The sequence below is a fragment of the Cyprinus carpio genome, chromosome B2 (genome assembly GCF_018340385.1).
Source record: "Cyprinus carpio isolate SPL01 chromosome B2, ASM1834038v1, whole genome shotgun sequence".
NCBI classification, from domain to species: domain Eukaryota; kingdom Metazoa; phylum Chordata; class Actinopteri; order Cypriniformes; family Cyprinidae; genus Cyprinus; species Cyprinus carpio.
The window spans coordinates 12,931,097-12,947,466 of NC_056598.1; the positions used below are offsets into that span (position 1 = coordinate 12,931,097).

The 16,370-nt window shown below is 35.4% G+C and overlaps 1 protein-coding gene across 1 annotated transcript; it reads left to right on the forward strand.

Moving 5' to 3' along the window:
- Positions 1-3: 3 nt before the first annotated feature.
- Positions 4-14,867, forward strand: LOC109107408 (serine/threonine-protein kinase RIO1-like). The gene is made up of 16 exons (XM_042718092.1): positions 4-182; positions 5,896-6,097; positions 7,639-7,729; positions 7,855-7,924; positions 8,401-8,436; positions 8,516-8,615; positions 8,900-9,012; positions 9,108-9,188; positions 9,274-9,364; positions 9,487-9,608; positions 9,737-9,840; positions 9,926-10,032; positions 12,759-12,824; positions 13,656-13,775; positions 13,864-13,917; positions 14,169-14,867. Exons 1-16 carry the CDS (start codon positions 133-135, stop codon positions 14,346-14,348), a joined length of 1,587 nt encoding a protein of 528 aa, XP_042574026.1. The 5' UTR covers positions 4-132; the 3' UTR covers positions 14,349-14,867.
- Positions 14,868-16,370: the final 1,503 nt, after the last annotated feature.

Below are 16,370 nucleotides of genomic sequence, written 5' to 3' on the forward strand. Positions count from 1 at the left end.
CGTGCGTGCGTGCGTGCTGTTTGAATGTAAGCGTGTTTTGTTTGGTCAGGTCCTTTACATTCTCTTTCTTTGTGTGTAGAGATATATTTTAAGGATTCGGTCATTTTCTTTAATTAAAGTTAGAGCACCGCGATGTATCAGGTTGTACCTGGGCAGTTTGATGACGCGGACGAGACGGGGAGGTATGACACTTCATTAACCTGAATTGATAAAGGCAATATTAGTCAGTCATATTAACGTTACAGGGTGCAACGATCATGAAAAATAACAATATACTAGCTCATTTACATTGGTTATGATAATGACATTAATAATGAGTCATATACACACCAAAATGAGAACATATTCTCATTTTGGTGTGTATACGACTCATTATTTATTTGTGTGTGTGTGTGTGTGTGTGTGTGTGTGTGTGTGTGTGTGTGTGTGTGTGTGTGTGTGTGTGTGTGTGTGTATATATATATATATATATATATATATATATATAAATAACCAAAAAAATGTATATATGTGTGTGTGTGTGTGTGTGTGTGTGTGGTGTGTGTGTGTGTGTGTATGTGTATATGTATAATAATGTATATGTATGTATGTTAGTGCTGTCAAGCGTTTAATCGCATCCAAAATAAAAGTCTTTGTTTACATAATGTATGTGTGTGTGTTGTGTATATTTATTATGTATATATATATAAATATACACACATACAGCATATATTTTTAAAATATTTACATATATTTATATTCTCATATATATATGTGTGTGTGTATATATATATATATATATATATATATATATATATATATATATATATATATATTCATATTCATATTCCTATTCATATATTAGTATAGAATTTGTATCATATATATAAATATATTTATTATATAAACATAAACAATAAATATACACAGTACACATATTATGTAAACAAACTTTTATTTTGGATGCAATTAATGGTTTGACAGCACTAAATTATATATTAGGCATATGACAGTATGAAATTTTCGTGTTGTGATTATATCAAATGTTTTTATCACAGTATATGGTATTATCAGGTATTGAAAATTAGTTGCAGGAAAAAGTGTTGTCATAAGTTATTTAGTCTCAGACATCACGTCCACAGACCGTTGGCTAAACGTCTGATGCACATGGGACACAAAAGTGGAAACACTTCAGGAGTGCTGAAGTCATCATAGGATTGGTAGAATTCTGCAGGATTTCCACAAGACGTGTTTCCAAGATACCGTGAAGCCAAACCCCCTCACGACAGAAGAAAGCCGTCGTGTTTACAGCTGTGACGACAACGAGCGCTTATCAGAATCAACTAAACGCTGGATTTTCAAAAGTATGTGAAATATTTAAAGTTTGCAGCATAGAATCTTTAAAATATGTCTGAGAGTTTTACACACCACTCTGTTATTGTGGCGACATTTCCACGCCTCGAAACATGACGATGAACGAAACGAACAGTGATTGGTTGTACGACATGTCGGTCAAACGGCCTCATGGGCGGGCCTTGGCCAATGAAAACTGCTGTGAATTCCAGACGTTCAGTCTGAAGGTCTGGCTACGCGAGACTATAAGCTATAGATATAGAAGGTTTAATAACGTTTTTTCTTATAACAAAAATAACTGATAATTTATATACAGTAAACTAAAGTAATACACAAAAAATGTATAAAGTAAAAAATTTCACAGATTAAACTGCAAAAGAATCATAAAGACTGATATGTAACACTTTACAATATGACTCATTAGTTAACCTTAGTTAATGCATTAACAATTAATAATAAGCAATAGCTACATTTGCTACTGAAGTTATTAATCTTTGTTAAAAAAATACAACTGTTAGTTCATTAAATAACACAGTTACACCTTTTGAATTTAACAACGTGTTTTTAAATATTGAAATTACCTAAGATTAATGAATGTTTAGAAGAATTTTTCATTGGCAGTTCAACTAATGAATACAACTAACGTTAATTAATAGAGACTTAATGTTGCCCAAAGTGTGACCAAGCAATAAAGAATCAAAACATTTTCAAACAATATCTAGGGCATGTTGTATCCAGATAAAAAAAATGTTGATGAAAAAGATGAAAATAAATAGCCTATTAAGTCTAAATATTTAAGTATTTGGTGCTGTGATGACCACCACTGAGAATACAAAAATCTGAATGGCTGTTTAAACCCACGGGAAGTGACTAAAACTGCAATTCATCGACTGTCCGCTAGAGGCTGGGTCCAAAAGGGAGTCAGTCCTGTTGACTCCCCATGTTAAAATGCCCGACTTTACAGCCGAAAAAAATATGTAAACAGCCTGGTCCAAAAAGTGGTTTTGGTCTATATAGCTAATTTTGCCCTTCATGACAACTGTGAGAGGTTGAATTTTTTTTATAACTCATTGGTTTTAATTATATTGTATGGCCACTTGATTGACAGTTGGATTGCCGCTGCTGTCACCACCATCGAGCTAGGTGTTTGGATTTCAGCAACCAGCTCCCACCTCTTTGCCCATTTTAAATTTTCCGGGAGTGATGCGCGGTGACGTGCTGCCAAGATGGTGACGACCGGCTCTGCCCACTTTAGGCTTCATAAACGCTCCTCAGAAACCTATGGGTGACGTCACGGACACTACGTCCATGTTTTTATACAGTATGGTTCCGCCATGTGCTTCTCATCCGTGCTTGTTTGCATGAGAGTGTGCATGCGTCTTTCACGCAGCATACAACAGTGCAGTGTTTTGACCAGTTGATGGGGAAAATATTCTTAAAATGCATTCAAAAAATCATACAAATTTGTAATAAACAATTATTCATGGTATTTTGAAGTGCCCACGATAACAATATTGTGTATATTCATTGGCTGGGCCCACCCACCTTGCAATAATCACAGTACTTTATAAAAATGAATTGTGTTGTTGCTTTTTCTTGTTTGCCATATAATGATGAGGATAAGTTTGCGAATAGCCCTTTAGCTACAGCAGAGATCGCTGGATGCCTTTATACATGCCTTTGTCCTTATTAGGGTTTTCCTGGCACATCAACTTAACTATAGTCCACCCTCATATTCCACACCAAGACAGCCCAACATCCAAGCATGAACTAAACGTAACACACATATTCCACCATCAACAACATGAACAGCTCTGCTAATGCTAACGTTAATTCACATATTTCTCCATCACCAGCAGCGCTCCATTCTCCAAAGGCTACCTCCCCTAACGTTAGTTGCCTAGTCACTGTTGTTTTTTTCATGTGGTTTATGTGGCCGCTGAGCGAGCCAGACTATGACCAAGCATGGGTTTAACATACTGTGCATTACTACTGTCCTGCTGATTTGATGATGGTGTTTGTGTTACGTCTGTCAAAGGCATGTGTGTATGTTGTGGCCACTGTGCTCATTCTGTTCTTATCATTATTCTCTTAAAACTACTTATGATGACATACAGGCTTATGCTCTGATTAAACGGTGATGTAAATTCAATCAGGTGTAACTGTTAGTTGATGTATTTTAGGCTAGGCCCACCCAATTTTCTCTGGGCCCACCCACATTGTAATCCCTAGCTATTCTAGTTACATATATATATCAGGGGGGTTTCCTCCGAGGAGGCAAGGGAGGCAGTGTCTCCTCTCCTCAATATTAGATGAGAAAATAATAGATATTATAAAAATAAAACCGCGCAAATATGACTAAATATGATATTAAAAGTCACTAGTTTTTATAAAGTAACACTGTGCAACAGCAACACCCGCAGGTAAAGTTACAGTGAAGTCTTGCCTCCCTTCCATCCATAGACTTTCTACAGAGACCCTAAATCAGGGGTGCCCACACTCGTTCCTTGAGGGACGGTGTCCTGAAGAGTTTAGCTCCAACCCCAATTAGACGCACCTGAACCAGCTAATCAAGCTCTTACTAGTCATACTAGAAACTTCCATGCAAATGTGTTGAGGCAAGTTGGAGCTAAACTCTCCAGGACACCGGACCTCCTGGACCGAGTTTGGGCACCCCTGCCCTAAAGTGTGCTGTGACTTTTCTGGAGGCTCATTGAGATGGATGAGGGGAAATGTGATTGGTTCCTGTGATAAATCCCGCCTCTTGTTTTCATGCGAGCTCTCGGTCTGATTGAGGAAAATGATGGCATTATTGACTAGTTATAAAGTAAGTAAACAACTCTCCCACTTAGATACCACTACTTTGTGTCACGTCAAAATAAAACATGAAATGGTCTCAAAACGTGATGACTGTCAGTTTTTAGTGAGCATTCAGCGTGATGAAATGAAAGATATATCTTCGTGTCTGTGGCAGTGTTTACAGAGCTTTTATGACAATGACCCGATAATAAGTTGACTAGTAAAAAGAACAGCTGAACATCAGTTCACAAATAAAAAATATTGGTAACATTTTACAATAAGGTGTCATTTAATGAGTTAACGAACATGAACAAATAATCAACATTTATTACAGCATTTATTAATATTTGTTTACATTAGTTAATACAAATACAGTTGTTCATTGTTAGTTTGTGTTAGTCCACAGTGCCTAAACTAATGCTAACAAACACAACTTTTGATTTTAATAATGCATTGTTAAATGCATTAACTAAGATTAATAAATCAGGGCTCCAAACAAAAAAAATCGAGTAAGGAGCCACTGGCTCCTATAAGAAAAAAACTTAGGCGCCAAATGATTTTTTTAGGTGCCACAGAATAAAAGTTTTATTTATTTTATTATTATTATTTCAATCATACTGTCATTTCAATGTGTTTATGTCTCATCTTTTCTTGACTTTATCAGCATTTTAATCCATCTTGTAGGTGACCTGGGAACTAAGGTTCACTTAAAGTGGGAACTGAATGTCTTCAAACTTGAAATAAACAGTCACGCATTGTGTATTACACAGAATCTGTACCAATATCATGAACCATAAGCATCACTTGGCCACTGAGTGTAGTTTGGGCTCCTTCTCAATGTATCCTGTAAATGTTGTCATACACTCTTAAAAATAAAGGTGCTTCACGATGCCATAGAAGAACCTTTTTTGTCTAAATTGTTTCATAAAGAACCTTTAACATCTGAAGAACCATTACGTATCACAAAAGGTTCTTTGTGGCGAAAGAAGGGTCTTCAGATTATGAAAAGTTGAGAAAGAGAAGAGTTTGACTGAATGGTTCTTTGTGGAACCAAAAATGTTTCTGTGAAGAACCTTTTAAGCACCTTTATTTGTATTGAGTGTACCTTGAGTGTATGTCTTTCATACTTTCAGCCTGTTATTCTATATTAATAAAATGCAATTTTTTGAATTGAATCATGAAGACAACAGGTTAAGTAAAAATATTACTATTGCAATAGCGCATAAATATAAAGCTGATACTTTATTTAAAAGTAACAAAGCACAAAGCTTTTTGTGATTACTGGATGGCAAGTGTTTTAAAGCATTTTATTTAAAGCTGATACTGGATGGCAAGTATTAAATAGAACACAACAAAAACCCAACCTCTTTTTAAGAAGAAACAATATTATTAATGATTATAAACGAGAATTGTTAACAATATTGGCAATATCCACACAGCTGACAGCTTTACCTGTTGTAGTTTGTTGCATGAAATAGACACTGTCTTTCTGCTCTTTCTCTTCTTATGAGGACTGTTTGAAACTCTTTTTTTTTTCCCAGTAAAACTTTGATGTGCATCGTCTCAGTTTAATACGTGAACATAGCAGATGACGTGATCGCAAAACAATTAGGAAAAAAGGCATTACATGCAAATTTTTAAGTGATAACATGTAAATACATACATGACCTCAGCAATAACTTCACTCATAGTTTAATATTTATGGTCGCAAATACTAATAAATGCTAAATGGGTGAAGTTAACACAATGTGTGGTATTTCACAGTGATCCTGAAATCAGTCATGTCACTGACAAGCTCTCCCTGGAGAACCAGCTGCATGGAGTTACTTTACAAACCTTCAAAAATGATAAGCAAGGTGAAAATGAGGAGGACGATGATGATGATGATGAATGGGATTGGAATGAATCAAGAGGAGGAGACTTCACAAAGCGCTACACTGCAATGAGGGCTGGGAATAATTCACAGGTATTCGTTAAAGAAGGATCGTGACCACAAGGCCAATGCTGACAACAAACCTGGGCTCGTATTCACAAGATATTTTATCTCACTACTAAAAGTTTTTAGCAAAGAGTAAAAACCTATTCACAAAGCTTCTGAGGAAAACTTTTACTAAGGAATAGAGAGAAGTCTTAAGCTATGAGTAAGGGCGGGGTTGACCTAGCTGCCATGGATGATGTCAGAATCCATACTAACTATGCACACAGGGATGCTTCAAAGAAAAGTCATAACAAAAAACCCACCATAACCATATAAACATTAACTAAAGATATTCTTCAAACCTTGATTTTATATATAAATATTCCATACACCTTTAACCCAAAATTATTTGCCACATCCAAATAAAGATTTTAAAATGCATTTTATATATAAATAAGTACCAATGCTTGAATCTACGGGATGACAACGCTGGCCAACCAACCCGAGATTATTTGCCACATCCAAATAAAGATTTTAAAATGCAGGCTAAGTATATGTTAAGCTAATTATACATAATATAATATACATATAAACGGCCTTTTAATTTACAGAGTAGAATAGGGCTGCACGAATATGAAAAAATCATAATTGTCGATTGTAATTGTGATTATTAATTATGATTATCACTTTTACATTGAAGGATGTTTATACCATTGTTTGATGCAACTGCATGCCGTATTTTTATATGAAAATAAACAAGCTTAAACACCCTAACTGAAAAACCTTTAGGCACTTCTATAGTGTAAAGCCTCAAATGTCAACTATAAATCAGATTGGTTTCTTCGTTAAATTAAAAAAATGTAAAATATGAATGGTATTATAATGTTATACTAAAACTAAAATTAAAATAATGGGAAAACCCCTTAAGATAACATGTAGAAGAAAAAAAAAATGCATCCTAAGCATGCAGAATAACATAAGTGGACTTTGAACGATTAATTGCAGCTTTGAACGATTACGTAATTGTAATCATGATTAGAAATTCAAGTAGAATAATCATGGCTGATAGTTAGACATGCAAACGTAAAAGAAAACCAAACTGAACACAAGCACAGCTGTTACTTCTTGCCCAGCTGGTAAATGAAAACAAGAATATAATCAAAGGAAAATTTGGAGTTGGGATAACCTCCAAAACCAAAGGTGATACCTTTATAAAAGCTCATTATCATCAAATATTTCTAAAATGTTTACGTTCCGAGGCAGATTGCTGGCAACAGCCATTTTAGGATTGTTTGTGGCTTGGTCTTTACGTTTCACAGATTTAGGAGCTAGTTTTAGTGCTAAAAGGCTTTGTGAAGTACTTTTAGAGCAAAAAGTTAGGAGTCCTAAATTTAGGACTGACACGCCCATTATTTTAAAGATTTTCTCCTAAATTTGGCGAGTTATGAGCTACTTTTAGCTCTAAGATGTTTTGTGAATACGGGCCCTGGTGTTTCTAGGAAATTGTGTTGGTTAAATGACAATATACAGTATATTGGGTTATATATGTTCTCTTTGTTTTTTTTTTTGTTTGTTTTTTTTTTCACCAGGCTAATCGTCAAAGTTCTAATAAAAATTCCTTAAAAATGTCCACTCCATCAGACAAGGTCCTGAGAAAATTTGAAAACAAAATTAACCTGGGTAAGCATTTTATTATTTAATCAAAAATTAAATTGAGAAAATGTGTGAAAAGTGTATAGACTATAGATTTAGTCAATCCACAGAAAAAAATTTTTTTTTCTTATTCAAGCTTCTTTGTTTCACAGATAGACTGAGCTATGCTGATTCTGTGATCAATAAAGTCACTGTGATGCAAAAGCAGAGGGAAGCAGACAAGTGTGTAATCTTATTTTAGTATTATTTCTATACTATTATAGTATTATTAGCAGTTTGAATTAGGTTTTATTTGTGTATATGTGTGTGTGTGTGTATGTGTGTGTGTGTGTATATATATATATATATATATACATATAAATATATATATATATATATATCATTTTAGTTTTAGCTTTAGTAATTGTATTATGTGTTTTTGTCATTTTATTTGTGTTTTTTGTGTATAAATTTTATTTAGCTTTAATTTATTTTTAAATTTAGTTTTAGTAATTAAAAGAAAATTTAAAATGTATGCCCTGGCAAACTAACTAAAATAAAAATGTTTTGATACTAATGTTTGTATTTTATCTCAGCTTTAATTTAACAAAAAGTATTGTTAATAGTTTTAGTTTTTAATTACCAGTAACAATGCAACAGACATGATTTTCATTCATTCATTAAGTATTTAATCTTAAAAAGCTCATATATTTTTGCAGGTATCGAGTAAAGGACAAATCAGACAGAGTCTTTGTTTAAGCTATATTTGTGATGTTTTACTTGAGCTCCAGTGTTGTAATTGATGCATTATTCAGTGTGATATTTTAATGTGCCTGTACAGGTTTTGGACGCTCGTACACGTATGACTCTGTTTAAAATGCTCAGCAGAGGCGTCTTTTCAGAGATCAACGGCTGTATCAGCACAGGCAAAGAGGCGAGTTTGTTTTAATGGCATTTTAGTTTTATTGGTATGTTCAGTAATAATTAGTTCATTTATTTATTTTTTTTAGTTATTTTAGTACTTGAGGTTAAAAATGAAAAATGTTTACTTTATTTCCAGCAGTGAAAAATGTTTTAGTTAACTATCATAACCCTGGTTTGTTTGAAAGAAATCAGTAAAATTATCCCTTACTATATTTTTGGTAAACTTGGGATCTTTTACTAAGAACTCTTTGCTATTTTATTTTTTATATTTCTTTCATGCATTTTGTACCGCAGGCTAATGTCTACCATGCAACTACTGCAAAAGGAGAAATCAGAGCCATCAAAATATACAAAACATCAATTCTACTTTTCAAAGACAGAGATAAATATGTCAGCGGGGAATTCAGGTAAGACAGGTGTCTTTGTTCAGGCACTTAGTCCTATTTAGCCTTATTGATGTGAGCCATTTAACCCTAAACTTCTGTGTTTGAATATAATTTAGGTTCCGCCATGGCTATTGCAAGGGCAACCCTAGAAAAATGGTGCGCACTTGGGCTGAGAAGGAAATTAGAAACTTGATCAGGTTAGTATTATGACTTCTTTCTTATTCTTTCATGAACTTATTTTATGATGATTTTTGTCTATAATGTGCCTCCATTTATCACAAGACTACAGACCGCACAGATTCCAAGTCCAGAGCCCATGATGTTGCGGAGTCATGTTCTCGTCATGAGCTTTATTGGTCGAGATGACATGTACGTGGACATTTACCTTCACCATTTATAGCAACTGATCCAAACATAGCAATGTTTCAGAGTTTTCAGCAAATTCCTAAATGACACTCCAGGCTTTTTAAGTGATCTTGTCGGTGTGTTCCTCAGGCCTGCCCTGTCCTTTCTGAACCCAAAGCGCAGGAACCCTACCTGCAGATCAATCAGAACATGAGAATAATGTACAATGAAGCTCGTCTGGTCCACGCTGACCTTAGCGAGTTCAATATGCTGTAAGCGGACTTTACATTATGCGCGCATGGTTTTTAAGCATCAGTTAATGTTTACCGATTCTTTAATTGTACTGTGAACAGTGGAAAGTGTAGAAAAACATGAAGCACTGCTGTGTTTTGGTGTGCAGGTATCATAATGGAGATGCTTATATTATTGACGTCTCTCAGTCCGTTGAACACGATCATCCTCATGCTTTAGAGTTTCTACGCAAGGATTGCAGCAATGTCAATGGTAATTATACAGCCTTTAATAGTAAAAGATATTATTAATGTTAATGTCAGCATTTTTAGTTTTTTAATTCATATTTTTCTCTCAGACTTTTTCCAGAAACATAATGTGGCAGTCATGACTGTGCGTGAGCTGTTTGAGTTTATCACAGACCCCTCAATCACAAGTGACAACATTTATCAGTATTTGGACAAGGTCATTGAGTTGCATTGAAGCATTATCGTTAAGCTTAACGACTTTTTGTGCATTCAGACAAGCTTGGTGTGATTGGGTACTAGAGCTAGGTAAAATATTGATTTCTCAAATTTGTTTTTTTAATCTGAAAAATCGATTGTCATTTTTACGAAACTATCAATTCTTAAATCCAAGAACCGATTAGTCTTTTTGCCTGTTTTTCAGTTAATGAATGGAAAAGTGTAGCGTGCTTCCCATCTAATAAATCACTATAATCTGTGTGCTTTGTTACTTCTGATATGAAACAAAGTCTCAGATTTCAAATTCTGTCCATTTTATTACAATATTTAAACAATAAATGCCTTTTGGCTGTGTTCAATGTGGAGGAACAAGGCGCTGTAGTAGCGCCTCAGTTCAAGAGTAGCGGCAGCGCCAAAAGCACGTGAATTGATCATCTCCTGCACTTTAATACTAGTTTCAGCACAAAATAAGCATGAAGAAACATCATATGGTATGTTTAAGAAAAAGAGTACAACTTACCAAGATCTGTATCCTCTGTCATGTTATTGCTCAATCAAGGTTTCAGCCGCAAAAAGACGTCAGTGTAATAGCTTGTACACAATTTAACGAAACATCACATTTACCTCAGAAGAAAAATAAATACATTCTTTGACCATAAACTCGCTAGTCAGTTAGAAAAATTAACTATAGAGGAGCATTTTGCTAAATATATGCACCATATAACATGTTCTTCAGTGTTTAATCTATGTTTGAATAAATCCGTCGTGTTTTTATGACAGCCAACATTTAAATGTTTATATTTAAAAAAAAAAAAAACAAACAAAAAACAAATTGGAGTATAAATCACTGATCTATTATATAGAACATATATAGATATACAGTATATAGTCATATATAGATCAGTGGTATAAATGTAATTTTGTTACTTCATTATTATAAAAACTTAACTGAGTGTAATTTAATCAGTTAATTTTAACCTTCAATATTACAGAAATGTAACATTAGTTACCAGCTGATCACGTATGTATATTTACAGTATAAGTTATGTTTTTATTTATGTACCTGATATACAGGTGCTAGTCATATAATTAGAATATCATCAAAAAGTTGATTTATTTCACTAATTCCATTCAAAATGTGAAACTTGTATATTATATTCATTCATTACACACAGAAAATCCCAAATTCAGTATCTCAGAAAATTAGAATATTACTTAAGACCAATACAAAGAAAGGATTTTTAGAAATCTCGGCCAACTGAAAAGTATGAACATGAAAAGTATGAGCATGTACAGCACTCAATACTTAGTTGGGGCTCCTTTTGCCTGAATCACTGCAGCAATGCGGCGTGGCATGGAGTCGATCAGTCTGTGGCACTGCTCAGGTGTTATGAGAGCCCAGGTTGCTCTGATAGTGGCCTTTAGCTCTTCTGCATTCTTGGGTCTGGCATATCGCGTCTTCCTCTTCTCAATACCTCATAGATTTTCTATGGGGTTAAGGTCAGGCGAGTTTGCTGGCCAATTAAGAACAGGGATACCATGGTCCTTTAAACCAGGTACTGGTAGCTCTGGCACTGTGTGCAGGTGCCAAGTCCTGTTGGAAAATGAAATCTGCATCTCCATAAAGTTGGTCAGCAGCAGGAAGCATGAAGTGCTCTAAAACTTGGTATCTGGTATACGGCTGCGTTGACCTTGGACCTCAGAAAAACACAGTGGACCAACACCAGCAGATGACATGGCACCCCAAACCATCACTGACTGTGGAAACTTTACACTGGACCTCAAGCAACGTGGATTGTGTGCCTCAGACTCTGGGACCCTGAATTCCAAACGAAATGCAAAATTTACTTTCATCAGAGAACATAACTTTGGACCACTCAGCAGCAGTCCAGTCCTTTTTGTCTTTAGCCCATTCTGATGCTGTCTGTTGTTCAAGAGTGGCTTGACACAAGGAATACAACAGCTGAAACCCATGTCTTGCATACATCTGTGCGTAGTGGTTCTTGAAGCACTGACTCCAGCTGCAGTCCACTCTTTGTGAATCTCCCCCACATTTTTGAATGGGTTTTGTTTCACAATTCTCTCCAGGGTGCGGTTATCCCTATTACTTGTACACTTTTTTCTACCACATCTTTTCCTTCCCTTCGCCTCTCTATTAATGTGCTTGGACACAGAGCTCTGTGGACAGCCAGCCTCTTTTGCAATGACCTTTTGTGTCTTGCCCTCCTTGTGCAAGGTGTCAATGGTCGTCTTTTGGACAACTGTCAAGTCAGCAGTCTTCCCCATGATTGTGTAGCCTACAGAACTAGACTGAGAGACCATTTAAAGGCTTTTTCAGTTGTTTTGAGTTAATTAGCTGATTAGAGTGTGGCACCAAGTGTCTTCAATATTGAACCTTTTCACAATATTCTAATTTTGTCAGTTGTCAGTTATGATCATCATAAACATTTGAAATATATCCGTCTGTGTGTAATGAATGAATATAATATACAAGTTTCACTTTTTGAATGGAATTCAAAATCAACTTTTTGATGATATTGTAATTATATGACCAGCACCTGTATGTTCAAAACAATCAATACTGAATCAAATCGAATCACAAGCTTGTGAATCAGAATCATATTGTGAAATTTGTTTTAAAACCCAGCCCTATTGGGGTACATAATGTGCATGTGTTTTTTAGCATTCGTTGTAGATTGACTAAATATGTTTGTGGCTTACCTGCAGGCAATGGAGATAGCTTCTGAAAGAACTGCAGAGGACAGATCCAATCAGGACAAAGTTGATGAGGAGGTGAACTCATTTTTAACATTTCACAGTCATGGCAAATTGTTGAATTATTAAATAGTAATGTGTGCAGTCCTGAAAAAGTCATGGAAAGTAGATGTAATGAAAATGTAAAATATCATTGTAACATTCTTTCTGTGGTACATATGAGGGTTTTTCTTTCTGATTTTCCCTGATCTAAAATAGTCAAGATAATAGTCCAATATAACTCTTTGTGAGCACTTGTATAGAGTAAAGGTCAGTGTTGTTATAGTTAACTAAATGTAAAACTATTAAAAATCATTTTCATTCATTGAAATAATGCTGAAATAAAATACGAATTGAACTTGACAAATTTAAACTAGCCAAACTTAAATTAGAAATGTTTGCAACAATCTTATAAACTAACCAAAGCTTAAGTTAAACTACTAAAACAGAAATAAAATTAAATGAATTAAAAAATAATAATAAAAATGACAAACAATTATTAAAACTAATGAATGAAAGCAAAAAATATATAAAAATAAAGCTAATACAAAGTATTAATAATAAATACTATAACAGTATATAAGTAATACTAAAATAAAACTGGTAATTTTGCGATTTCTCATATTTGCACACACACATATACACCAGTCTGTCCATTGATGGTAATTGTGAAGACATTTGTACACAAAATATGATTTTTAACCCTTCAAGGAATCATACAAATGGAAATAGAAATTCTTAGCTATCTCTATAAAATGATTTAGTTAAAAAAATAAAAAATAAACATATAGTACAGCAATCATGAAACCTGAAAGGTCATTGTTGTGGGAACCCTTCTAATGATTCACACGTGGATCTTTCTCAAAACAGGTGTTCAAGAAAGCCTACATTCCACGCACACTTACTGAAGTCACCCATTATGAGAGGGATGTGGACACAATGTTGAAGAAAAAAGAAGAGGCTTCTTCTGAAGATACAAACACAGACAATGTACGTCTCACTACCCTAAATGAAAAATAATGAACTAATGCTCTGAGAACTAGTAGCAGTGGATGAAATGATCTGTTTTCCATTACAGATCCTCTACCAGACAGTGACAGGCCTCAGGAAGGATCTTTCTGGTGTGCAAACAGTGAGGAGAATGCCGTTTTTGTTTTTAAGAAGACCATGTGGCGCATTAATGATTAAGCGTTAGGTTTAAGACACCTCATGTGGCCAAGACTTTGTTTTCGCTATTAATGCACCCACTTGGTTTTTCTTTGCCTACATGGCATGTGGGAGGATTAAGACAGAGAATATAAACAACAGCCATTGCCAAACTCGTGTAATGACAATGAGAAATCAGATTAAAAATGCTGTTGCTGAATTTTTTTTATTTAACAGGTACCCTCGATACTGGAAGACTCCACAAAGGATGATAGTTCAAGCTCTGAGGGAAGGGAGGAGGATGACGATGATGAGAAGTCAGAAGGGGAAGACACAGGAGAGAGTGGCAGACACGCTGAGGAAGCACAACTGAACAGAAAAGTACCTAATGGGAATAGAAAATGTTACAACAGATGAATTGTGTTCATGGGTTGTGAGAATCAGTTTGTATTTCTGTGTCTTTCAGGAAAGAAAGAAAATGGTCAGAGGGAGAAAAGAAAAAATAAAGTGCCAAAGCATGAGAAAAAGAGCAAGGAGAAAGTTGCTAAAATAAAGAAAGGATGATATGGTTGAGATGAAGGTGAACTGAGATTATAGCAGAAATGCTACTTGACTGATGGTACCAGTATTTAAGCTGGGAACTCTTGCTGATGAAATGTCAGTCCCTTAACAGTTATAAACACTTGATATCAGCATCATATTTTTGAAATGTTTATTAAAAGTATTCTTTTTAATAAACTTTTATACTTTTTTTTTTTTGATATACTGCTTGAATGGTGGGTAAAATGTTTTAATGCAGACTGACAATTCAAATCCATTTTTGCTATAGTGAAACATTTAATTACATTGTGCAGAACAGTTTACACAAATATTCATGTTTTACAAGACAACATGCTGTTAAAAATAATCCACTCTTTCATATTTAAGTGGCAAAATCCTCTTTACAATCCTCTATACATCTTGTACATTAAACATTTATTTAAAAGTAAATGTCATATTGGTACAAAACTCTTTATTACATGACAAACACTACCTTTCCAAAGTTTGGGTTGTAAGATTATTTTTTATATACAGGTCCTTCTCAAAAAATTAGCATATTGTGAAAAAGTTCATTATTTTCCATAATGTAATGATAAAAATTAAACTTTCATGTATTTTAGATTCATTGCACACCAACTGAAATATTTCAGGTCTTTTATTGTTTTAATACTGATGATTTTGGCATACAGCTCATGAAAACCCAAAATTCCTATCTCAAAAAATTAGCATATTTCATCCGACCAATAAAAGAAAAGTGTTTTTAATACAAAAAAAGTCAACCTTCAAATAATTATGTTCAATTATGCACTCAATACTTGGTCGGGAATCCTTTTGCAGAAATGACTGCTTCAATGCGGCGTGGCATGGAGGCAATCAGCCTGTGGCACTGCTGAGGTGTTATGGAGGCCCAGGATGCTTCGATAGCGGCCTTAAGCTCATCCAGAGTGTTGGGTCTTGCGTCTCTCAACTTCCTCTTCACAATATTCCAACAGATTCTCTATGGGGTTCAGGTCAGGAGAGTTGGCAGGCCAATTGAGCACAGTAATACCATGGTCAGTAAACCATTTACCAGTGGTTTTGGCATTGTGAGCAGGTGCCAGGTCGTGCTGAAAAAACGAAATCTTCATCTCCATATAGCTTTTCAGCAGATGGAAGCATGAAGTGCTCCAAAATCTCCTGATAGCTAGCTGCATTGACCCTGCCCTTGATAAAACACAGTGGACCAACACCAGCAGCTGACATGGCACCCCAGACCATCACTGACTGTGGGTACTTGACACTGGACTTCAGGCATTTTGGCATTTCCTTCTCCCCAGTCTTCCTCCCAGACTCTGGCACCTTGATTTCCGAATGACATGCAAAATTTGCTTTCATCCGAAAAAAAAGTACTTTGGACCACTGAGCAACAGTCCAGTGCTGCTTCTCTGTAGCCCAGGTCAGGCGCTTCTGCCGCTGTTTCTGGTTCAAAAGCACACGCCTGTGCACGGTGGCTCTGGATGTTTCTACTCCAGACTCAGTCCACTGCTTCCGCAGGTCCCCCCAAGGTCTGGAATCGGTCCTTCTCCACAATCTTCCTCCGGGTCCGGTCACCTCTTCTTGTTGTGCAGCGTTTTTTTTGCCACACTTTTTCCTTCCCACAGACTTCCCCCTGAGGTGCCTTGATACAGCACTCTGGGAACAGCCTATTCGTTCAGAAATTTCTTTCTGTGTCTTACCCTCTCGCTTGAGGGTGTCAATTATGGCCTTCTGGACAGCAGTCAGGTCGGCAGTCTTACCCATGATTGCGGTTTTGAGTAATGAACCAGGCTGGGAGTTTTTTAAAAGCCTCAGGAATCTTTTGCAGGTGTTTAGAGTTTAAGTAGTTGATTCAGATGATAAGGTTAATAGCTCGTTTAGAGA

What these genes read in the sequence shown, in the direction of transcription:
- LOC109107408 (XM_042718092.1), top strand. Translation starts at nt 133, where the DNA reads ATGTATCAGGTTGTACCTGGGCAGTTTGATGACGCGGACGAGACGGGG. An exon ending in TGAAAACAAAATTAACCTGG is followed by an intron (nt 7,730 to 7,854) that starts GTAAGCATTTTA and finishes TTTGTTTCACAG; the next exon opens with ATAGACTGAGCTATGCTGAT. An exon ending in AAATCAGACAGAGTCTTTGT is followed by an intron (nt 8,437 to 8,515) that starts TTAAGCTATATT and finishes TTTTAATGTGCC; the next exon opens with TGTACAGGTTTTGGACGCTC.